General features: G+C 33.9%; 4 protein-coding genes across 5 annotated transcripts in view; 3 read left to right on the top strand and 1 right to left on the bottom strand.

The window, feature by feature from the left end:
- Positions 1–16,338, bottom strand: part of LOC111633770 — a 31,929-nt gene extending 15,591 nt beyond the window's left edge. For both annotated transcript variants that reach the window (XM_023378397.1, XM_023378396.1), the window contains exons 1-2: positions 16,290–16,338; positions 578–1,295 (exon numbers count right to left, since the gene is read on the bottom strand). In XM_023378397.1, the coding sequence (XP_023234165.1) occupies positions 578–1,288 (711 nt within the window). In that variant the 5' untranslated portion in view covers positions 1,289–1,295; positions 16,290–16,338. The remainder of the gene's footprint in view (positions 1–577; positions 1,296–16,289) is intronic.
- On the top strand, positions 5,345–6,646 carry LOC111633772. The gene has a single exon (XM_023378400.1). The coding sequence runs from the start codon at positions 6,034–6,036 to the stop codon at positions 6,586–6,588; it is 555 nt and encodes a 184-aa protein (XP_023234168.1). The 5' UTR covers positions 5,345–6,033; the 3' UTR covers positions 6,589–6,646.
- Positions 6,590–7,890, top strand: LOC111633771. Its single transcript, XM_023378398.1, has one exon. It carries the CDS (start codon positions 6,617–6,619, stop codon positions 7,406–7,408), a length of 792 nt encoding a protein of 263 aa, XP_023234166.1. The 5' UTR covers positions 6,590–6,616; the 3' UTR covers positions 7,409–7,890.
- A 981-nt stretch (positions 16,339–17,319) lies between the features above and the next one.
- LOC111633777 lies at positions 17,320–17,874 on the top strand. The gene has a single exon (XM_023378408.1). The coding sequence runs from the start codon at positions 17,320–17,322 to the stop codon at positions 17,872–17,874; it is 555 nt and encodes a 184-aa protein (XP_023234176.1).
- The last annotated feature ends 39 nt before the right edge of the window (positions 17,875–17,913 follow it).

Consider the following 17,913-nt stretch of genomic DNA (forward strand, 5'->3'; position numbering starts at 1 on the left):
AGGAATAAAGACCACTTAGCAACTGGTGAGCCTGATATTTCATAAGTACTTATCACAACATGAGTATGATAATTCATACTATACACAAATTTATTGGAAAATATATGTGTCTAAATTAATTTTAACTAAATAGTGATTTTAAGCATGAATTGCGTGAGGCGACCAGAATAACAATACAATCGTAGGATGGCTTCCAATAGACTTTTATACAGATGCAGCTATTTTGTAGTGGTAAATAATGCACCTCGTGGGTATTTTCTTGATCAGAACAAAGGAATAACACTACATAATGGCTGCATCTACAAAAGTGTACAGGAAACATCTTACAATCCTGTGCCTAATAATTTGAACTTATTGAAGTACAACACTTTCAGAAATACTAACTTCTATAATTGTATCAGCTATGCCGATGGCAGTCAAGGAGGAAGCGCAAATCAACCAACGTGAAGACTGAGGCAAAAAGTTGTTTTAATTATAATGTTTCGGGGCAACATCACTAAAGTAACAGAGGTATGTGGCGACGCTGTGTACATTAAATCAAAATTATATCAAATAATTGATGTTTAAAAATACTTACGATACTCTGAGTTATGCTTCTCCGCCGAGAACGAGTTTTGCCGGTCATGTTAACAGAAACAATTTTTCTTTTCCTGCCTCTCTTCCTTAATTTTGGGCCTTTGTCATGAGTCTGAAATTCTTCTTTTGGATCTTTTGTAACTTCTGGAATGTCTGCTGCAATTATTTCTAAAGAATCGCGCTTGGTAGACTCTGTGTTAAATTCTGTCCCCTTTGCATCACTTACTTGACACACTGGAAGAATATTTATGGGTGTAATTCCTTTCATTTCTTCCACATTTGGTGGAGTTAAGATTTCTGGAACAATATATGTAGTCACGTCTGAATATTCCTGTGGAAACACTGTCAAGTTCATGTCTTTGGCAACTTCCATTAAGCCCCGAATCTTAAGATTTTGTGCAATTCGTAAAATATTCGTCAAAGAATGAGAGAAGACGTCGACTTCACCGCTATATATAAAGTCCACAATTGCTTTCATTTCCTCAAACTTTGCACCTCTGATAGAAAAGGTAGTCTCTCGAGGCGCTTCCTCCGAAAAATATTTCTCGAGGTAAGTACTACTCGACGACAAGACGACTTTGTGGGCTTTGAGACTCATACCGTCGCAGCATATCGTCACGTCTACAAATCTCTCGCTCAGGAGATATTGCTGGAACTTGGTTAACAAATTTGACTGATGATTTATCCACTTTAATCGTATCTGGGTCCCCATTTTTTATCTGAAACAATCCAAAATATTATAATTTCTTTGCCTAATTTAAACAAACAGTTTAAAAATTATACTGTACTGATAGAAAGCATTTACGTGAATAAAAATATTATATGTCAATAAAGGTATATGTCAATAAAAATATTATAAAGTCATCTACGATGCCTACTCTTAATGCAGTCACTGCCGGCGATGCTTTGGAGTGATCTTTGCCAAGATGCAATCCGTTGCCGTAAATATACAAAGACTACTTTTTAAAATATTTTTGATAATCTCTGTCTTTATCAGAGACTTAACCATACAGACAATTCTGTTGTTATTAAATTAAACATTTAAAACTGTAACCTTCTATTCACTAGATTTCATTTGATAATTATTGAAAATAAATTATAATTATCTGGAGAGTACACAGATGCCCATGCATTTGCGTACACTCTTCTTTCAGAATAGTTAAATAAACTAAATCGATAATTAGTTAATGATTATTAAACTTAGTAGAAGATGGATGATAAACTCCTAATTGCCGATCTTTAGGTGATAATGTGCAATTTAGTTAATAATTTGATTATCATGTAAAAATCATCCAAGTTGTAAGCTTGTCAAATGTCAGACATTGCTTCTTTGTTTATATCTATGTTAATAAAAAATGTTTTAAAAATGTAGATTTATAAGACTTGTGGCTTAAAATATCTCTTTTATGCTCCTTATTAATTTATTATACCTGTCGACATCTTTCTCACTCTTAATCTCCCATCCTTTTACATCACCGAAATCAATTAATTCATTGCTCTTCCTTTCTAGACTATTATTATATATGCTTATTCTCCAGTTATGAGTATCAACATGAATATGTTTAATTAACTAAGGGAGTTTGTACAAATTCTGGCTTAGCACATTCAGCCATGTGCTAAGCCAAAATTTTGACATTGATATCAACATTAGGCTTGTTATAGAGATTCATACAATATATCAATATTTTGGTACATCAGTGTGAAATATCGAAATAGCAATATTGTAAACATGTATTGATTTCGGTCTGATATACCAGTTATTTGCACAGTACCAGTACAATCTCTCATCTTCCAGCTGCCCCATTGCGGAGATGATTAAACCCACGACAGGCTTGATAAAAACTCTCTTTTTCTACCCTAAAAAGGTGAAAGGAGAAAAATTCTAAAACCATTATCAGATACATGTTGGGCATGCCGAATAAATTCTATGAAGACAGTTAGATTTGATTTAGACAAAATTATAACAGAATTAGAAGAATTAAATGATGTGACAGAGGATTCTAGTGTAAAAAGTGAAACAGGTTCCTTGAGAAATATGCACAACTCTTCCAAATCTGGCCATTAGTTTCAAAATATTATTAACAATTCCGATTTCGACAGCGTCGGCAGAACGACGTTTTTCTAAATTAAAACTATTTAAAAATTATTTACGGACAACAACGACACAGGAACGATTAACAAATCTGACACTTTTATCTATTGAGCACGAAATATATGAAAAATTAAATTGCAATGATTTTATAAAAGATTTTGCTGTTTTAATCAAGTAACGTATGTTTTGAGCCTGTTTTATGGCCAATATTGAGTCTACTAAATTACTGCAGAATGGAGAAAATGACACAGAAACTAAAAAAATTCAGACTTTAAAGTAACCATATGAACTACAAAACTTGAACAGTCAATTCCTCAACTAAAATCTCAGTACTTACTCTGGTACATGATTCAATAAACACACAACCATTTCCTGCCCCATTTAGACCTTCAATGGGTAGTACGGCTGTTGTGCCGTACTACCCATTCAAGGTCTAAATGTAAGCATGTAAACAAACCCCTGACGCAAGTCAAACTTACATGGGATTGCATCAGATTTTCTCTCCCAAGTACAACTGGCCTTGCAACCCACACCGACTCATTCACACATGTACAATGTTCCATCATCTACTCGCATTCATGTCCCTTAGCCCCCGCTAAGAAATATGAATGTGAAGGAATATAAAGGCTCGAGTGGTCTTGGAGAGCACTCACTCCAGGGGCACAGATGGCAATTAGCTTGGCACTAACTTCTACACTTAGCTATTCATAGTGACATTCAATTATTGGGTTATTACAAATGTAAATCCGTCTCTGTAATAAAAAAAACACACTTTGGTAGATATATTTCACACCAATTCACGCCTACCGAAGTGTGTTTTTTTGGATTACAGAGATGATTTACATTTGTAATATACAATACAGCAAGCCATTTATATATCAATTATTGGTGTTCACTACGCTTCAGGTTTTGTTTAGACCCTTAGGGTTACTACGGACTTGCAGCCTAAGACTGCATGCCAACATCAAACATAGAAGTTATTGTAGCCTTATGTATGCCATTCAGAGGTATCCTATCTTTCTCTACCGTTTATCTCCTCTCCTTCCTTTCTCTCCCCTTTCCCTTACCGTATTTTCTGCCAGCAAAACACTTTGTGTAGAGCCAATGTCTTTGTATCTCTGAACTTTTCTGTTCTATTTATTGCATTCCATTGCAAAATATAAAGATGTACATGTATGACCATTAATAAACATTGCAAAATGTCATTAACACTACATTCATTAAAACTCTGCTGTAAAAGTATAGAAGGTGTAGAGTTATTAATATTTCAATTTATGTGTTTCCAGTTATTTCTACAAGTGTTTTTCCTAATATTCATTTCATTTTTCTACTCAATTCAAAGGGTTTTCTTAATTATAGTCGACACCCCCCGTAACACTGTTGATTATTTTGTTTTATACAAATTCCATGTTATACGAGTCATTTAGATTTTACAAATACGTAAGCCGTTCACAACACGTCACATGTATTTGTAAAATCTAAGTGACTCGTACAACATAGAATTCATATAAAACAAAATTATCAACAGTGTTATAGGGAGGTCGACTGTATATAAACGTAAATTTAAGGAACACTTAGAAATTAAGAAAAACCAAAATAATTTAATAAATATTTCTGATGGTATACAAATAGATTCTCGCTGGTACAAAATGATAGAAAGCGTTACATAGTAATAAATAATGAAGTTATTGCGACTGATTAAATAAAGGATTCTAATGTATTGGATGTATGTACCAACCTGAAATGCACATGTCATTTTTTAAAGAATAAAAGTGAGTTCCTAACTAAAAGTTTTGCCGTGAGTCCGTCTACCAGTAAATTTTTGGATTACAGAGACGAATTATATACAATTTAATTTTAATTGTTAACTTTTATAACACCAGGTAAGAAAATTTTACATTTACCTGAATATTTTAATGTTTCTTTGTCGACTCTGATGCAAAAACGTTAAAATTGCCATTAATTTTGGCATAGCATTAATAAACGCTCCACCATCAGCCAAATTAATCAAGCAGAAACCGACACATCAGACAGATATCTGCCCGATTAATTTTGCCGACAGTTGGACAATTATTAATACGTCGGGTTCTCGGGATGTTTATATACGCATAGCATTAACATTTGATTCACCGTTTACACTTCTCTAAAATGTAAGCACTTGATTAATGCACAATTTATATTACAAAAAATAAGGCAAAATCACAGGGTGTGTCTGCCCAAAAGTAATTGAAATGATGCATAAAGATAAATAAATATGTCCTAAAAATCAACTTTGGATAATCTTTGCCTCTTATAAACATCATTACTTCATCCCATTACTCTGATCACTTGTTTCTATACATATACAAATACTATTGACCTCCAGTTCGTCGCTTATTTTCGTATTTATGTATTCATAATTTCCTTTTTGACTTTTTCCAAAGTTAGTATATATTAATAATTAGCTTATAATACTAGTTATTAATATCGAATCTATTTCATTAATTTTTAAAATAAAAACTTGATAATAATTAATATCTTCGTAAGGGTTTTAACATTTTTAAAGCTAAAACTACTTTTATGATCACATTTAATCTAAAGATTAATAAATTTTGCTTAAAATGGAGTATTAATATCATTAAAACCTAAAAAAAAAAATGTCGATGTCATTTCTGTTTATATTTCAATTTTAAGATGGCGGCATATTTAATGTTTATTCACGTAGTTTAAAGTCCTTCATCCACGTGTGTTATGAAACTGTCATTGGGTATGTTTTGTAATGGCGTATAGTTCTTACAATTTAATTTACGTGCTTTGTAATATACTGATGAGAAAGTTTTACTTGTTATTTTATATATTAATTATGTGTGTAGATGTAATTTGATAGGCTGAATCGATTGGGGTGGAATTCTGTCGTTCATATGGTATTAACTTTGTTTGGAATGCACGTCAGAATTTAAGCTGTTGCTGTGGGTATTTCAAGAAAGGTCTTGTTACGGAAAGATCTGGCAACACCAGAGAGAGCGGCACGTGCAAGACAGATGGCCCTGATTAATGTATGCGACTAGAGATCGTCCGGTCCAAGTACAACCCTGAATAAAGTATTCAGAGTAAGTGTTTGTATTCCTGTCTTACTGGGGGTCTTAAGTGCGTCACGAACGGCGTGTAAACACAAAGCGAGCCATATAAAACAAGGTGGCAGCAGATAATTAAGCCAGTAAAGGAAACGTGACTTAACGAACACGCGCCAGCTTAACTAAACAAGTAATTAGAAACTTCGTTCAAAGGTTGATGCTGCGGCAGACAGACATTCTCCTTTGTATATTAATATAACGATTACTTTAAAGTAACAGAAAAATAAACATATAATTTATTTAAAAAGCGAGATGAATACTTTAACTCATCCGGAACCATTTTCCATGGACACGTCGAATCCAGAAAATCGGAGTTTATGGAAGCAACGATTTGATATTTATGCAACGGCTATAGACTTACCTGCAAAAAGTATTCCACAACAGAGAGCCATCCTTCTCCATATTATCGGAGAGAAAGGCTTAGAAATATACATTAATTTCCATTTAGAGGAAAATGCCACGAACCCGACAGTGGATGAAATCTTAACTAAATTCACGGACCATTTCCAGCCGTATAAGAACATTATCTATAGTAGATATGTAATTTTCTCGCTTGTACAGAATCCAGGACAAACTGTAGACGAATTTGTAACAGAGCTACGTACAAAAGCTCAAGAATGTGATTTTGACACCTTAACAGAATCTCTTATAAGAGACAGAATTGTCTTAGGCACGCGAGATGATAGTATCAGACAAAAAATGCTGCAAGATCCGACATTAACATTGGCCAAAGCAATAGACATGGCAAGAAGCAACAGCGGATATTTTCTATTTGGCCAGCAGTCCATATTTGCTAATTGTGGATAGATACAGTGCCTATCCAGAAATTTATAAAATGCCATCGACTGATGCTTCCAAAGTTATTCCCAAGTTCAAAGAAACTTTTTCGCGATTTGGAAGTCCAGAAATATTAATGACTGATAATGGTCCCCCATTCTCGTCAGTAGCTTTTAATCGCTTTTACAAATGGAGTATCAGGCATAGTACATCTAGTCCTCGATATCCTCAGAGTAATGGCCACATAGAACGGCATTTGCAAACAATAAAAAACATACTTAAAAAGACAACAGAAGCAGGTCAAGAGCAGTATTTGGCTTTGCAAAACTGGAGAAACACTCCTAGGAACTCGTTACCATCACCAGCTCAGCTGTGCATGGGAAGGAACATAAGGTCAACACTTCCATGCAAATCATCCCATTATCACCAATGCCAATTTCGTAGAGAGGATATCCAACAACAACTGGAGCAGAACCAGAACAAGATGTCAATGTATTATGACAGAGGTAGTGTTCCCCTCAATCCGTTGAGACCGTCAACACAAGTTTTAGTGCATACAGGAAAAGAATGGTCTCCGGCAACTGTTGTAAAACCTCTAAATGAACCCAGATCATACTTAATAGAAGATTCACACGGTCAACAGTACCGAAGAAACAGAGTGCATCTGAAACCGAATCACAGCCCCAGAAAAGCAGCTCAAGAGAAAGGAGAAGAGAAACAAGAAAATGGAAAGGAAGAAACTGAGGAAAAGGAAGAAGGAGTAATCTCCAAAGAAAAGGACTTTCAAACTCCGACAAGAAAAACTAGTTCAGGAAGAATTATCAAAACCCCTGTTCGACTCAATTTGTAAATATGTATGTATTTAAGTTTTGTGTGTTCAGTCATTTAAAAAAAAAAGGAAACATGTTACGGAAAGATCTGGCAACACCAGAGAGATAGCGGCAATTGCAAGACAGACGGCCCTGATTAATGTATGCGACTGGAGATCATCCGGTCCAAGTAGAACCCTGAATAAAGTATTTAGAGTAAGTGTTTGTATTCCTGTCTTACTGGGGGTCTTAAGTGCGTCACGAACGGCGTGTAAACACAAAGCGAGCCATATAAAACCGTTCTAACCACATACGTTTTTGTTTATAACTATGAATAATCGGAGGTCCTAATAAAATTCTCGAATTAAATGAGACAGTAATATGCAAACGCAAATAATAAAAAGGGCGTATAGTGAAATCTACGAAATGGGTCGGAGGAGGAATATGCAGAGAAGACAATATTGCTTTATTTGTCAACTGAACGACAGATCTGAAACCACGCTAAATTTGATTGTGTCTAAATATGTAAATTCTGGTAGTCTAGTTACAACCGATGAATGGAATGGATATAATCACATAGACGACATGAACATAGAACACTTCATGAAAAAACTTTGTAAACCTCTAAACGGGCGATCATACTCAAAACATTGAAAGATTATGGGGTTATTTAAAAAATAAAAAAATAATACACAGATGATTTGTCGCACTCATACATTTATTCCTTTATGTATAAGAAGTTAAGGAAATGGCCAGCTAGATTCCCGGGAGAAAGATTCCAAATATTCGTAAAACACTTGAGTATGATATATCCGAATACCAGAAGAACACCGAAATGGATAGGTCCAGAAAGAGTACTTGCCACACCAGTTTATAACATGAAAAAAAAGGAAAAACAGGAAACGGGGAAAAAACAAGCCAACACAAAAAAGAAAATGAGTAATAAGACAAAGAGAAGATCGTCCACAGGTGCAGAGGAATCGAATTCGTCAAGGAAGAAACGTAGGAAAGGAAAAAGAAAGGACTACTAACGTGAGTAATAATTTTAATAATCTACTAGAACAAGGATTGCGAACCTTTTTGAGTTATGCGTTCCACATAGTAAGCATATTAAGCAGACTTTTCTTTAAAAATGATTATGCGTGCAGACCGTTCAGACTTGTAGTAATTATATTTAAATTTGGCGGAATGGCCGAGCGGTCAAAATGGTAGCTTATCGCTCTTGTGGACCCGCGATCAAAACCCCAGAACATTTTCAGGTAGTGATCCATTCTTCATCATCTGACTGTTTCATTTGGAATTTGCTAATAAAAAAGCCCTCTTAGTGCCCACAGAGCGAAAAGAGTTTTTTAAAACTATATTTATATAAACAAAATAATATACTGTAATTAGATTAGTAAATATACTGTAATTACAGTATAAAATAATATACTGTAATTAGACTTTCTACCACAACTGATTGAAAAGATGATAAAACGATATCGTAAAATACGTTACGTGACAAATGATTTTTTCGACGTGCCACTTTGGGTACAGCGTGCCATAGGTTCTCCACCTTTATACTAGAATAAGTTATGTTAGTTTAGGACGCGCGGCCGCTCCGTTCGAACCATCGGTTATCGCGCAGTATCGAGAACAGTTTAAAACGGCGACTAGAAATTCCGCCATTTTGGCATTGAAGTTACAAAATATTTTTCTTATTTCAGTGCGTTTGGTTGGTTTAAGACCGTCATTATTAAGATACACGTAGGTATTCGTCGGTATTAACAAAATTCATTACTTTAGTTAACCAGAATACATTCCATCTACCAGAAAAAACGACATCAAAAATGATTGGTGCAAATGGTGTCCTTAGCTCACAAGTTATGACAACGTTGAAGGGATTAATTAATCCACTCTCTTTTTACTGAGAAATTCTGAGTAAAATTTACATAATTAATTGAAATTTAAACTGGCGTGAAATTTATTACGTGATTTCGGCTTATAATTTGGATAATTTAAATTTAACATGGAGCGAATTAGCAAGTGTTTTATCACCTTTATTATCGGTAAGAAGTAATTAAATGGTGATCATAAGATAATAAATAACAAATTCTGAAGTGAACTGTATCATTAATTTTCGTTTTATTTCATACTCTTATAAAGTGTACATAATTACAAAATTGTATTTTGCAATAGACGAAAGTATGTTTGAATACTTTGTATATATTATACCTTGATTTATGATATATGTAATTAACGAATGATTAATTTTACATCAAAAAGATGTTATTTACGAAACGTGAAGTTTATAAACATTTTAAATAAACTGACTTATTTAACAGGAGATATTTCAAAATCCATATTAATTTCAACGGACGTGCTTGTATGAAATTTTCGCGATATTTTTCACATATACAGTAGAGCGTCGTTTATCCGAATCAATTGGGAAGTGGGGTTGTTCGGATAACTTATTTTTCGGATAACCGATCATGTACGAAAAATAGATTAACCTATCCCGTGTTGAAATTTTTTTCCGTTGCGTGTCGCTTCGTGTTGAATTTTCGTCGATTAAGCCTAACGTAAACTTTTTAAAATAATATTCGTGGCTATTGTATCGTTACAAATTATTTCTATATTTTTTACAAACAAAATAAATATATTGGAAAATATAAAAACAAAAAAATTATACCTTAGAAGTTGATCTAGTATCAAAAACGTTCGATTCAGCANCTTGCCTTAATTAAACCTTATTTCTATATTTTTAATGTCTTGACGCAACCTCTCATTGTGTTTCTTCGCTCACTAAACCCCAAATTTTCTCTGAAAAGATTGAGATGCAAGCAGTAGAGTAAATAATAAAGTATTATTGCAGTACGGAATCCCAGTCTTTGAAACTTTCCACTAAATTCTTCATAAGCTACTTATTGTTAACTCCGAGTCTTTTATTAACTTATATACCTATGGTTGATTTAGAAAATACAACTGCGTACTGTACTCTTTCCTTGTCACAGTAACCACACGACTGTGTTTTTTCTACTATACACATGATTTTTAATGGTTGCAGAATAAGAAGTTCCTAACAAAGTGAAACTGGTTGAGATGTATTATGATATTCTGATCCATAGATATCTTCTATTTGAGAATATGAACCATACAAATAAAAACTCTCACAGTGTTGGCTCTTTACTTCCACATAAATTCGAGGAATGACAAACGGCATTGATTTACTCACACACCGAAGCCAACTTCCCAGAATTGACCCAAAATAAGAGCAAAAATGTGATGCCCACAACTTATCGTAGGCATTCCGATGTTCTTTATTCAATAAAAAACCTAGTCCCTGTAGTAATTATGTTCTCGGATTGTATATAACTAATATTTTCTTAATACACATAACAGGAATAGTCTAATGCGAACGTCACCAACTGGTGTTCCTTGAGGAAATTTGTAGTGGTGCATAGAGAAATTTGGTTTAATCACTATTCTACAGAAAAGTTTCCATATGTACAAAGGTGAAATGTAACTTTATTCACAAAACATTGAAATGTCAGCATTAAGATTTGTGTCAGTGGATTGAGAGGAAGTAAGGCAATGGAACGCATGGGTGATCTGCCAATGGGGTAACTTCTAGCAGGTCTTCCTGTGTGGAAACTGGATTCTGTTTACGTGTTAGACAAACAAAGAAAACTCAGAACACTGCATGTCAGCCACCCCATTGACCAGGGATAAACCAATGACACTAGAAGTGTTCAATAGTTTTATTCACTAAACCACTGGCGAGCTTGATTTGTGTCACCGTAGAGAGTTTAGGGACACAGTGAACAAACATTTGTATCATTTAAAAATAATAATATTTAAATTATTAGAATAAATAAAATAAATTTTCAGGGTTTAAAATAGCCTAAATCACCGTTTAATTACACTGAGTAAATAACTAGTATAATTACAGGTAAAGTAAACAAACAATAGAAATTTATAAAAATATTTTAAGGATGTAACATTTATATATTACTTATATTTCATTTAAATGGAAAACAATCATCCATAAAAGTTTTATAAATAAACAACAGATAAAAGTATAATAAGTGATCAGCAACCATCATCATTTTACACCTTCATGCAGCATCCTCTTTCAACAATTTTCTAAACTTATTTAATATTTTAACTAACTTAACATAAATATACTTTATTGACTTTATTTTCATAGCAAAATGAGTTCACATATCCAATAAATAACTTAAAATCTTTATTTCTGCACTAAAATTTAATTTATTTGAATTAATGAACAGTTAAAAATATATCGCAGTCATATTAGCAGAGTCAATAGATAAACTGATTCTTATGCTATTCTCTCAAGTACAGTTAATGCCTCAGGTTGCTGATAACTGGTGTGAGAGTCGCTGTTAGGCAAGAAGTTTATTTAAAACTGTTAAAACAAATATGTCAAATACTATAGAAGACATAACAGAAAACTTATCACACTGCTACTGGTAGCATAAAAATGACACTTGTATCATCAGAATGCAATCTTCTATCATTTTACTATTACCAGTAGAGTCCCAAAAACTCGGCACTCGATAACCCGGCAGTCCGGATAACTCGCCACATCCTAGTAGGGCGAAAAGCCTCTAGTTAATTTTCATTATAGGCAGCTTTATGCCTCATAAAGTATTTTTCTGAGGTCTGTCTTATCAGGTAAATTACTGTACACAGTGTATTCATCAGTTTTCATTTTCATGTAGTAAAGGCTCTATGCCTTCATAAAGTATGCACTTTTCCTTTGTTTAAGGGTATTTGGGCAGTTTATTCTCTGTTGTATTCTCAAGCAAACCATACATACAAGTACAGTACAGTATTTTCTGAGAAAACACTCGCACTTATTCTTATTTAACCCCATTCCTGATAACCCGGCATTTTCACAAACTCGGTCACCCTTCGGTCCATATTAGGCCAAGTTTTCGGGACTCTACTGTACCAGTAGCATTGTGATAAGTCTCTGTTATGTCTGCTATAGTATTTGAAATATTATTTTCAACAATTTCCAAGACAAGAATCTCTTTTATAATGTTTAAAACTCTTATATTGCTACATATTGTCAATGAAAGTTTTGTTCATAATGTTCTGTGTATAATATATTTGTTTAATAAATAGGTAATGGTAAAAATAAGTAAATAAATTTTCATTTTACTGTTTTATTACATATTTATGACAATATAATTAGGAAAACCATAGCTTATCCTCAAATACTTTTAAATAGCCATAGAAATTTAATATGGATAAAAACAAACTATCTTTTAAGTAATTTACTAAGTTTAATACTACATAAAGTGTGCTATACAATTTTACTTGATTCGGTATAGTAAAAAGTAGGTATTTGGGATGAAATAGTTTTGTATTTTTGACAAGAAAAATTACACTCTCATTGGCTCTATATACAGTGGTTGATCGATTAACAAACAGTTCGGACTACGAACAAATCAGATAACAAATACCCTTGATCTTCCCTTGTCTTCAGGCAACAATTCGAAACTTTTCCGAGTGCAGGAGATGTCAACACCGGCACTCGGCCCAGTATATACTAATCAAATAGTATTCCTCCAAACTTCGAAACTCTCCCTTGTAATTTGAGCCTTTTATTCTTCTGACAGAAAGAATTCCTTTTATTCTTCTGACAGAAAGAATTTTTTATAGTATTTGCGAGACTGTCGGGCAAGAACACGTTAAGTTTTGCATCGTTTTTTATTTTTGAAAGGTGAGAGTATAGTAACAAAGATAGAGAGTGGGCAAAAGATGTCTGATGTTGCTGGGCAGTATTGCTTAAACAGGTCTACAGTAGGCTGCAGTTCAATCTTAATTAAGAAAGATACAGTATAATCAAGAAGACTCAAGAAGTTAAATGAGTGACAAAAATCACATCTGAGAAATAAAGAACATTGAAGAGCTCATAATGGAATCTGAAACTGATCTGACGACAGAAGAATGCCAAGAACTCTTAAATAAAGAACACCAAGAAACTCTGTGAGATATGTTTTCTTCTAAAAAAAGAGGTATTAATGCCAATATCTGCTATTAAACATCTTTTCAAAAAGTAAAAGAATGTCAGAACAACGGTCTTAGAATCGCATACAAACCAGGTTGAGGTTAACACTCTTGGGGATCTCTACAATTACAGTGCTATTAATTACTTCTGAAATATCCTGAAGACAAGAGAAAAGCAATCAACATTGGACAGATACTTTAACGCCCCTCATACAGAACAAAATATGACTGATAAAAATGCAAAAACATGTATATATGTATTTTTATTATTAGATATAAATAAACGTAGTAAGAAAGTATATAATTTTTTAATTTTGTGGGTCTCCAGAAGAGATTAATCAAATTCCCATATAAATTTATGATAAGTTGATAATCGGTTAATGAACAATTCAAATAGCGAACAAAGTCTTGGAGCAGATTATGTTCGTTAACTAATCACCCACTGTATTTTGGTAATTTATACAATATTCTGCACTATCAAAAGTAGAATATCAATGAAGATTTATTGATGGCCTAGTACACTTGTCCTTTATTTGTATAGGTTTAAAATATCACTAACATGTTTTCCTTTTAGCCTCCAAGTCATCACTAATCCCTATCACTGTCAATATCTAACAATGAACTCTTGCCATCCTACATTTACCTATTTTGTTTGTCAATCTCTAATCATATCTGTAAATACATTGAATGTGTTGTCTAAATAGTTGGAACTTCCTCTTTTTTCCTTTAGCAGTCTCTACTTGTAATCCAAGAACTAAATTTACTGACTATTAATCCCCTCTCTAACCTGTTCATAAATTTCTTCAGCTCAACTTTAACCTCTCTCTCTCTCATTAAGTTCAAAAACACAATATAAATTCTGAATAACAGATATCATTAACTCTTTTCTCTCTGCAAACTACAATAATTCATCTAATATTAATAAATAATAAAAAACAATATGAGCTCTTAACCTCAATAAACTCCAAAGCCACCCTGAATCTCTTTTTTGTAACACTTTAAATGTATTCTGTCTTAACACATAGTTTAACATTTCTATACATTTCATAACATATATTACTAACGTTTATACAAGCTTAACTATAAATTTTTTGACTACAAACTACAATACCAATTACCAGTAAATGTAAACACCACTGTTAAACCTTTACTTCCGGTAAGAAATAATACACAAACAAAGAAACGTTTTTGATCTTATTCAAAATCTGCCTCGAGTTTTGGATCACTTGGGTTCCAATCAGGGCTGTGGAGTCGGAGTCGTCAGAAATTCCGCCGACTCCGACTCCCTTTTACTTACCAACTTGTTATGTATATGAAACGGAGTCAGAGTCAGATGGTAAGGAAAAGTTGGAGTTGGTAGATTTTTACGCAACTCCACAGTCCTGGTTCCAATTATGGAATGCAAAGATTCGAATATATTTAAATACTAATTATTTTAACAAGTTTGAAATTACGAACTAAGATTCAAACTGAAATGATACATTAAATATACATATTAACACAGATGCCCATCCATACGTGTGTATTTATGGGAGACCACATCAACTAATATGCGAATAATATGCGACGATTAATGGCTAAGGTGGCCACGCGCCTCACATGCTTATCACCGGGCGTGTGATATCGAGTTACTGTTTTTGACTGCATTATCGTGCCCTTCACTAAAACTCCCCAAAAATATTTTAAAATGAATGCAAACTGTAAGCAAAAAAATCAAACAGTCTAATCAATTTAAGGTCTAAAATCATGAAAGTGACAGTTAATAGAAATATAAATATTAACAATATTTACAAATAAATAATGTTCAAAACCAAATTAAAATACTATGAGGGATGTTCAAATGAAAAAGTACGAAACGACGTCACAAGGAAACCGGTTGAAATGGGAATATGACACTTTGGGATACCTTAGTGAGACATCTAGGGTCACAAGTGTAGTGTCCGGCATGGTTGTGCATCATGCGCATGCACCCGCACATGACGCAGGAGAAAAGCACACAGTTCTGTGTGTTCTGTCCAATTGACACGGCAGTGAATTGAGAACATCATGGCGTTCACATTGCAATTGTCCTGGACTGTTCTCAGAGAGAGTGATTCTGCTCCACGATAACGTGCATCCACATGTCTCCAGGGTCGCACAGTGTAATGCTTAATTTCAAGTGGGAGAAGCCCGAGCATCTGCCCTACAGCCGGGACATATCGCCCTGTGACTTCCATCTGTTTGGTCCGCTCAAAAAAACATCTCAAAGGGAAATGCTTCAACTCGGACGACTAACCGAAGGCCACAGTGGAAGACTGGCTCTCGTCACAGCCACGGGAATTCTGGGAACAGCATCCTTCAGCTCGTTGAACAGTGGAATAGTTGCGCTCAGGCCAATGCTGATTACTTTGAATAAAGACTTCAATTATACACACAGTGTCATTTTGTACCTTTTTATTTGAACAACCCTAGCATTTATAAGCAGTACTTTAAAAAAGAAAAGAAATATCCGCGTTAATAACGAGAAAATTTCATATATTAAAAGAATTCCGAATGTTTACAGCTGTCTCCAGCTAAACTGATGGCAATACGCGATCGGAGCGCTCGAAGTAGCAGAAATATTTATTAAACCAGTATAGTATCATTACAGATATTGGCAGCGCAAGGACAAGTATTAATTACATTATTATAAAATCGCCAGAGGGCGCCCTACTATTCCAGTTCGGCGGCTCTGTTTTCTATATAAATGTGTATAATCAACTTTTATGATCAATTCCCGAAAACTATCTTCTTTCTCTCAATTCAAAATAAATGGAAACAAAGAATAACGATATTGCTAGTAAATTATGCTGTTAACTAACTTTTAAAATACGAATAAAGTATATTTTAGGCAGTTTAATTGAAGATCTACGAAATTCTCACCTTATGTCATCTGCGAACTTGACCTCCAGTTCGTCGCTTATTTTCGTATTTGTGTATTGATAATTTCGTTTTTACAACTTCTTCAATTTACGTATATATTAATAACTAGATTCTCATTTCGGTTATTAATATCAAATCTATTTGATTAACTTTTAAGAAGATAACTTAATAATAATTAATATCTTCGTAAGGGTTTTAACATTTTTAAAGCTAAAACTACTTTTATGATCACATTTAATCTAAAGATTAATAAATTTTGCTTAAAATGGAGTATTAATATCATTAAAACCTAAAAAAAAAAATGTCGATGTCATTTCTGTTTATATTTCAATTTTAAGATGGCGGCATATTTAATGTTTATTCACGTAGTTTAAAGTCCTTCATCCACGTGTGTTATGAAACTGTCATTGGGTATGTTTTGTAATGGCGTATAGTTCTTACAATTTAATTTACGTGCTTTGTAATATACTGATGAGAAAGTTTTACTTGTTATTTTATATATTAATTATGTGTGTAGATGTAATTTGATAGGCTGAATCGATTGGGGTGGAATTCTGTCGTTCATATGGTATTAACTTTGTTTGGAATGCACGTCAGAATTTAAGCTGTTGCTGTGGGTATTTCAAGAAAGGTCTTGTTACGGAAAGATCTGGCAACACCAGAGAGAGCGGCACGTGCAAGACAGATGGCCCTGATTAATGTATGCGACTAGAGATCGTCCGGTCCAAGTACAACCCTGAATAAAGTATTCAGAGTAAGTGTTTGTATTCCTGTCTTACTGGGGGTCTTAAGTGCGTCACGAACGGCGTGTAAACACAAAGCGAGCCATATAAAACAAGGTGGCAGCAGATAATTAAGCCAGTAAAGGAAACGTGACTTAACGAACACGCGCCAGCTTAACTAAACAAGTAATTAGAAACTTCGTTCAAAGGTTGATGCTGCGGCAGACAGACATTCTCCTTTGTATATTAATATAACGATTACTTTAAAGTAACAGAAAAATAAACATATAATTTATTTAAAAAGCGAGATGAATACTTTAACTCATCCGGAACCATTTTCCATGGACACGTCGAATCCAGAAAATCGGAGTTTATGGAAGCAACGATTTGATATTTATGCAACGGCTATAGACTTACCTGCAAAAAGTATTCCACAACAGAGAGCCATCCTTCTCCATATTATCGGAGAGAAAGGCTTAGAAATATACATTAATTTCCATTTAGAGGAAAATGCCACGAACCCGACAGTGGATGAAATCTTAACTAAATTCACGGACCATTTCCAGCCGTATAAGAACATTATCTATAGTAGATATGTAATTTTCTCGCTTGTACAGAATCCAGGACAAACTGTAGACGAATTTGTAACAGAGCTACGTACAAAAGCTCAAGAATGTGATTTTGACACCTTAACAGAATCTCTTATAAGAGACAGAATTGTCTTAGGCACGCGAGATGATAGTATCAGACAAAAAATGCTGCAAGATCCGACATTAACATTGGCCAAAGCAATAGACATGGCAAGAAGCAACAGCGGATATTTTCTATTTGGCCAGCAGTCCATATTTGCTAATTGTGGATAGATACAGTGCCTATATCTAGTATCAAAAACGTTCGATTCA

This window comes from Centruroides sculpturatus, unplaced genomic scaffold, assembly GCF_000671375.1.
Source record: "Centruroides sculpturatus isolate CEXI.00-Female unplaced genomic scaffold, Cexi_2.0 scaffold470, whole genome shotgun sequence".
Taxonomy (NCBI): Eukaryota; Metazoa; Arthropoda; class Arachnida; order Scorpiones; family Buthidae; genus Centruroides; species Centruroides sculpturatus.

Coding starts and splice junctions, on each gene's coding strand:
- LOC111633772 (XM_023378400.1), top strand. CDS start 6,034: ATGAATACTTTAACTCATCCGGAACCATTTTCCATGGACACGTCGAAT.
- LOC111633771 (XM_023378398.1), top strand. CDS start 6,617: ATGCCATCGACTGATGCTTCCAAAGTTATTCCCAAGTTCAAAGAAACT.
- LOC111633777 (XM_023378408.1), top strand. CDS start 17,320: ATGAATACTTTAACTCATCCGGAACCATTTTCCATGGACACGTCGAAT.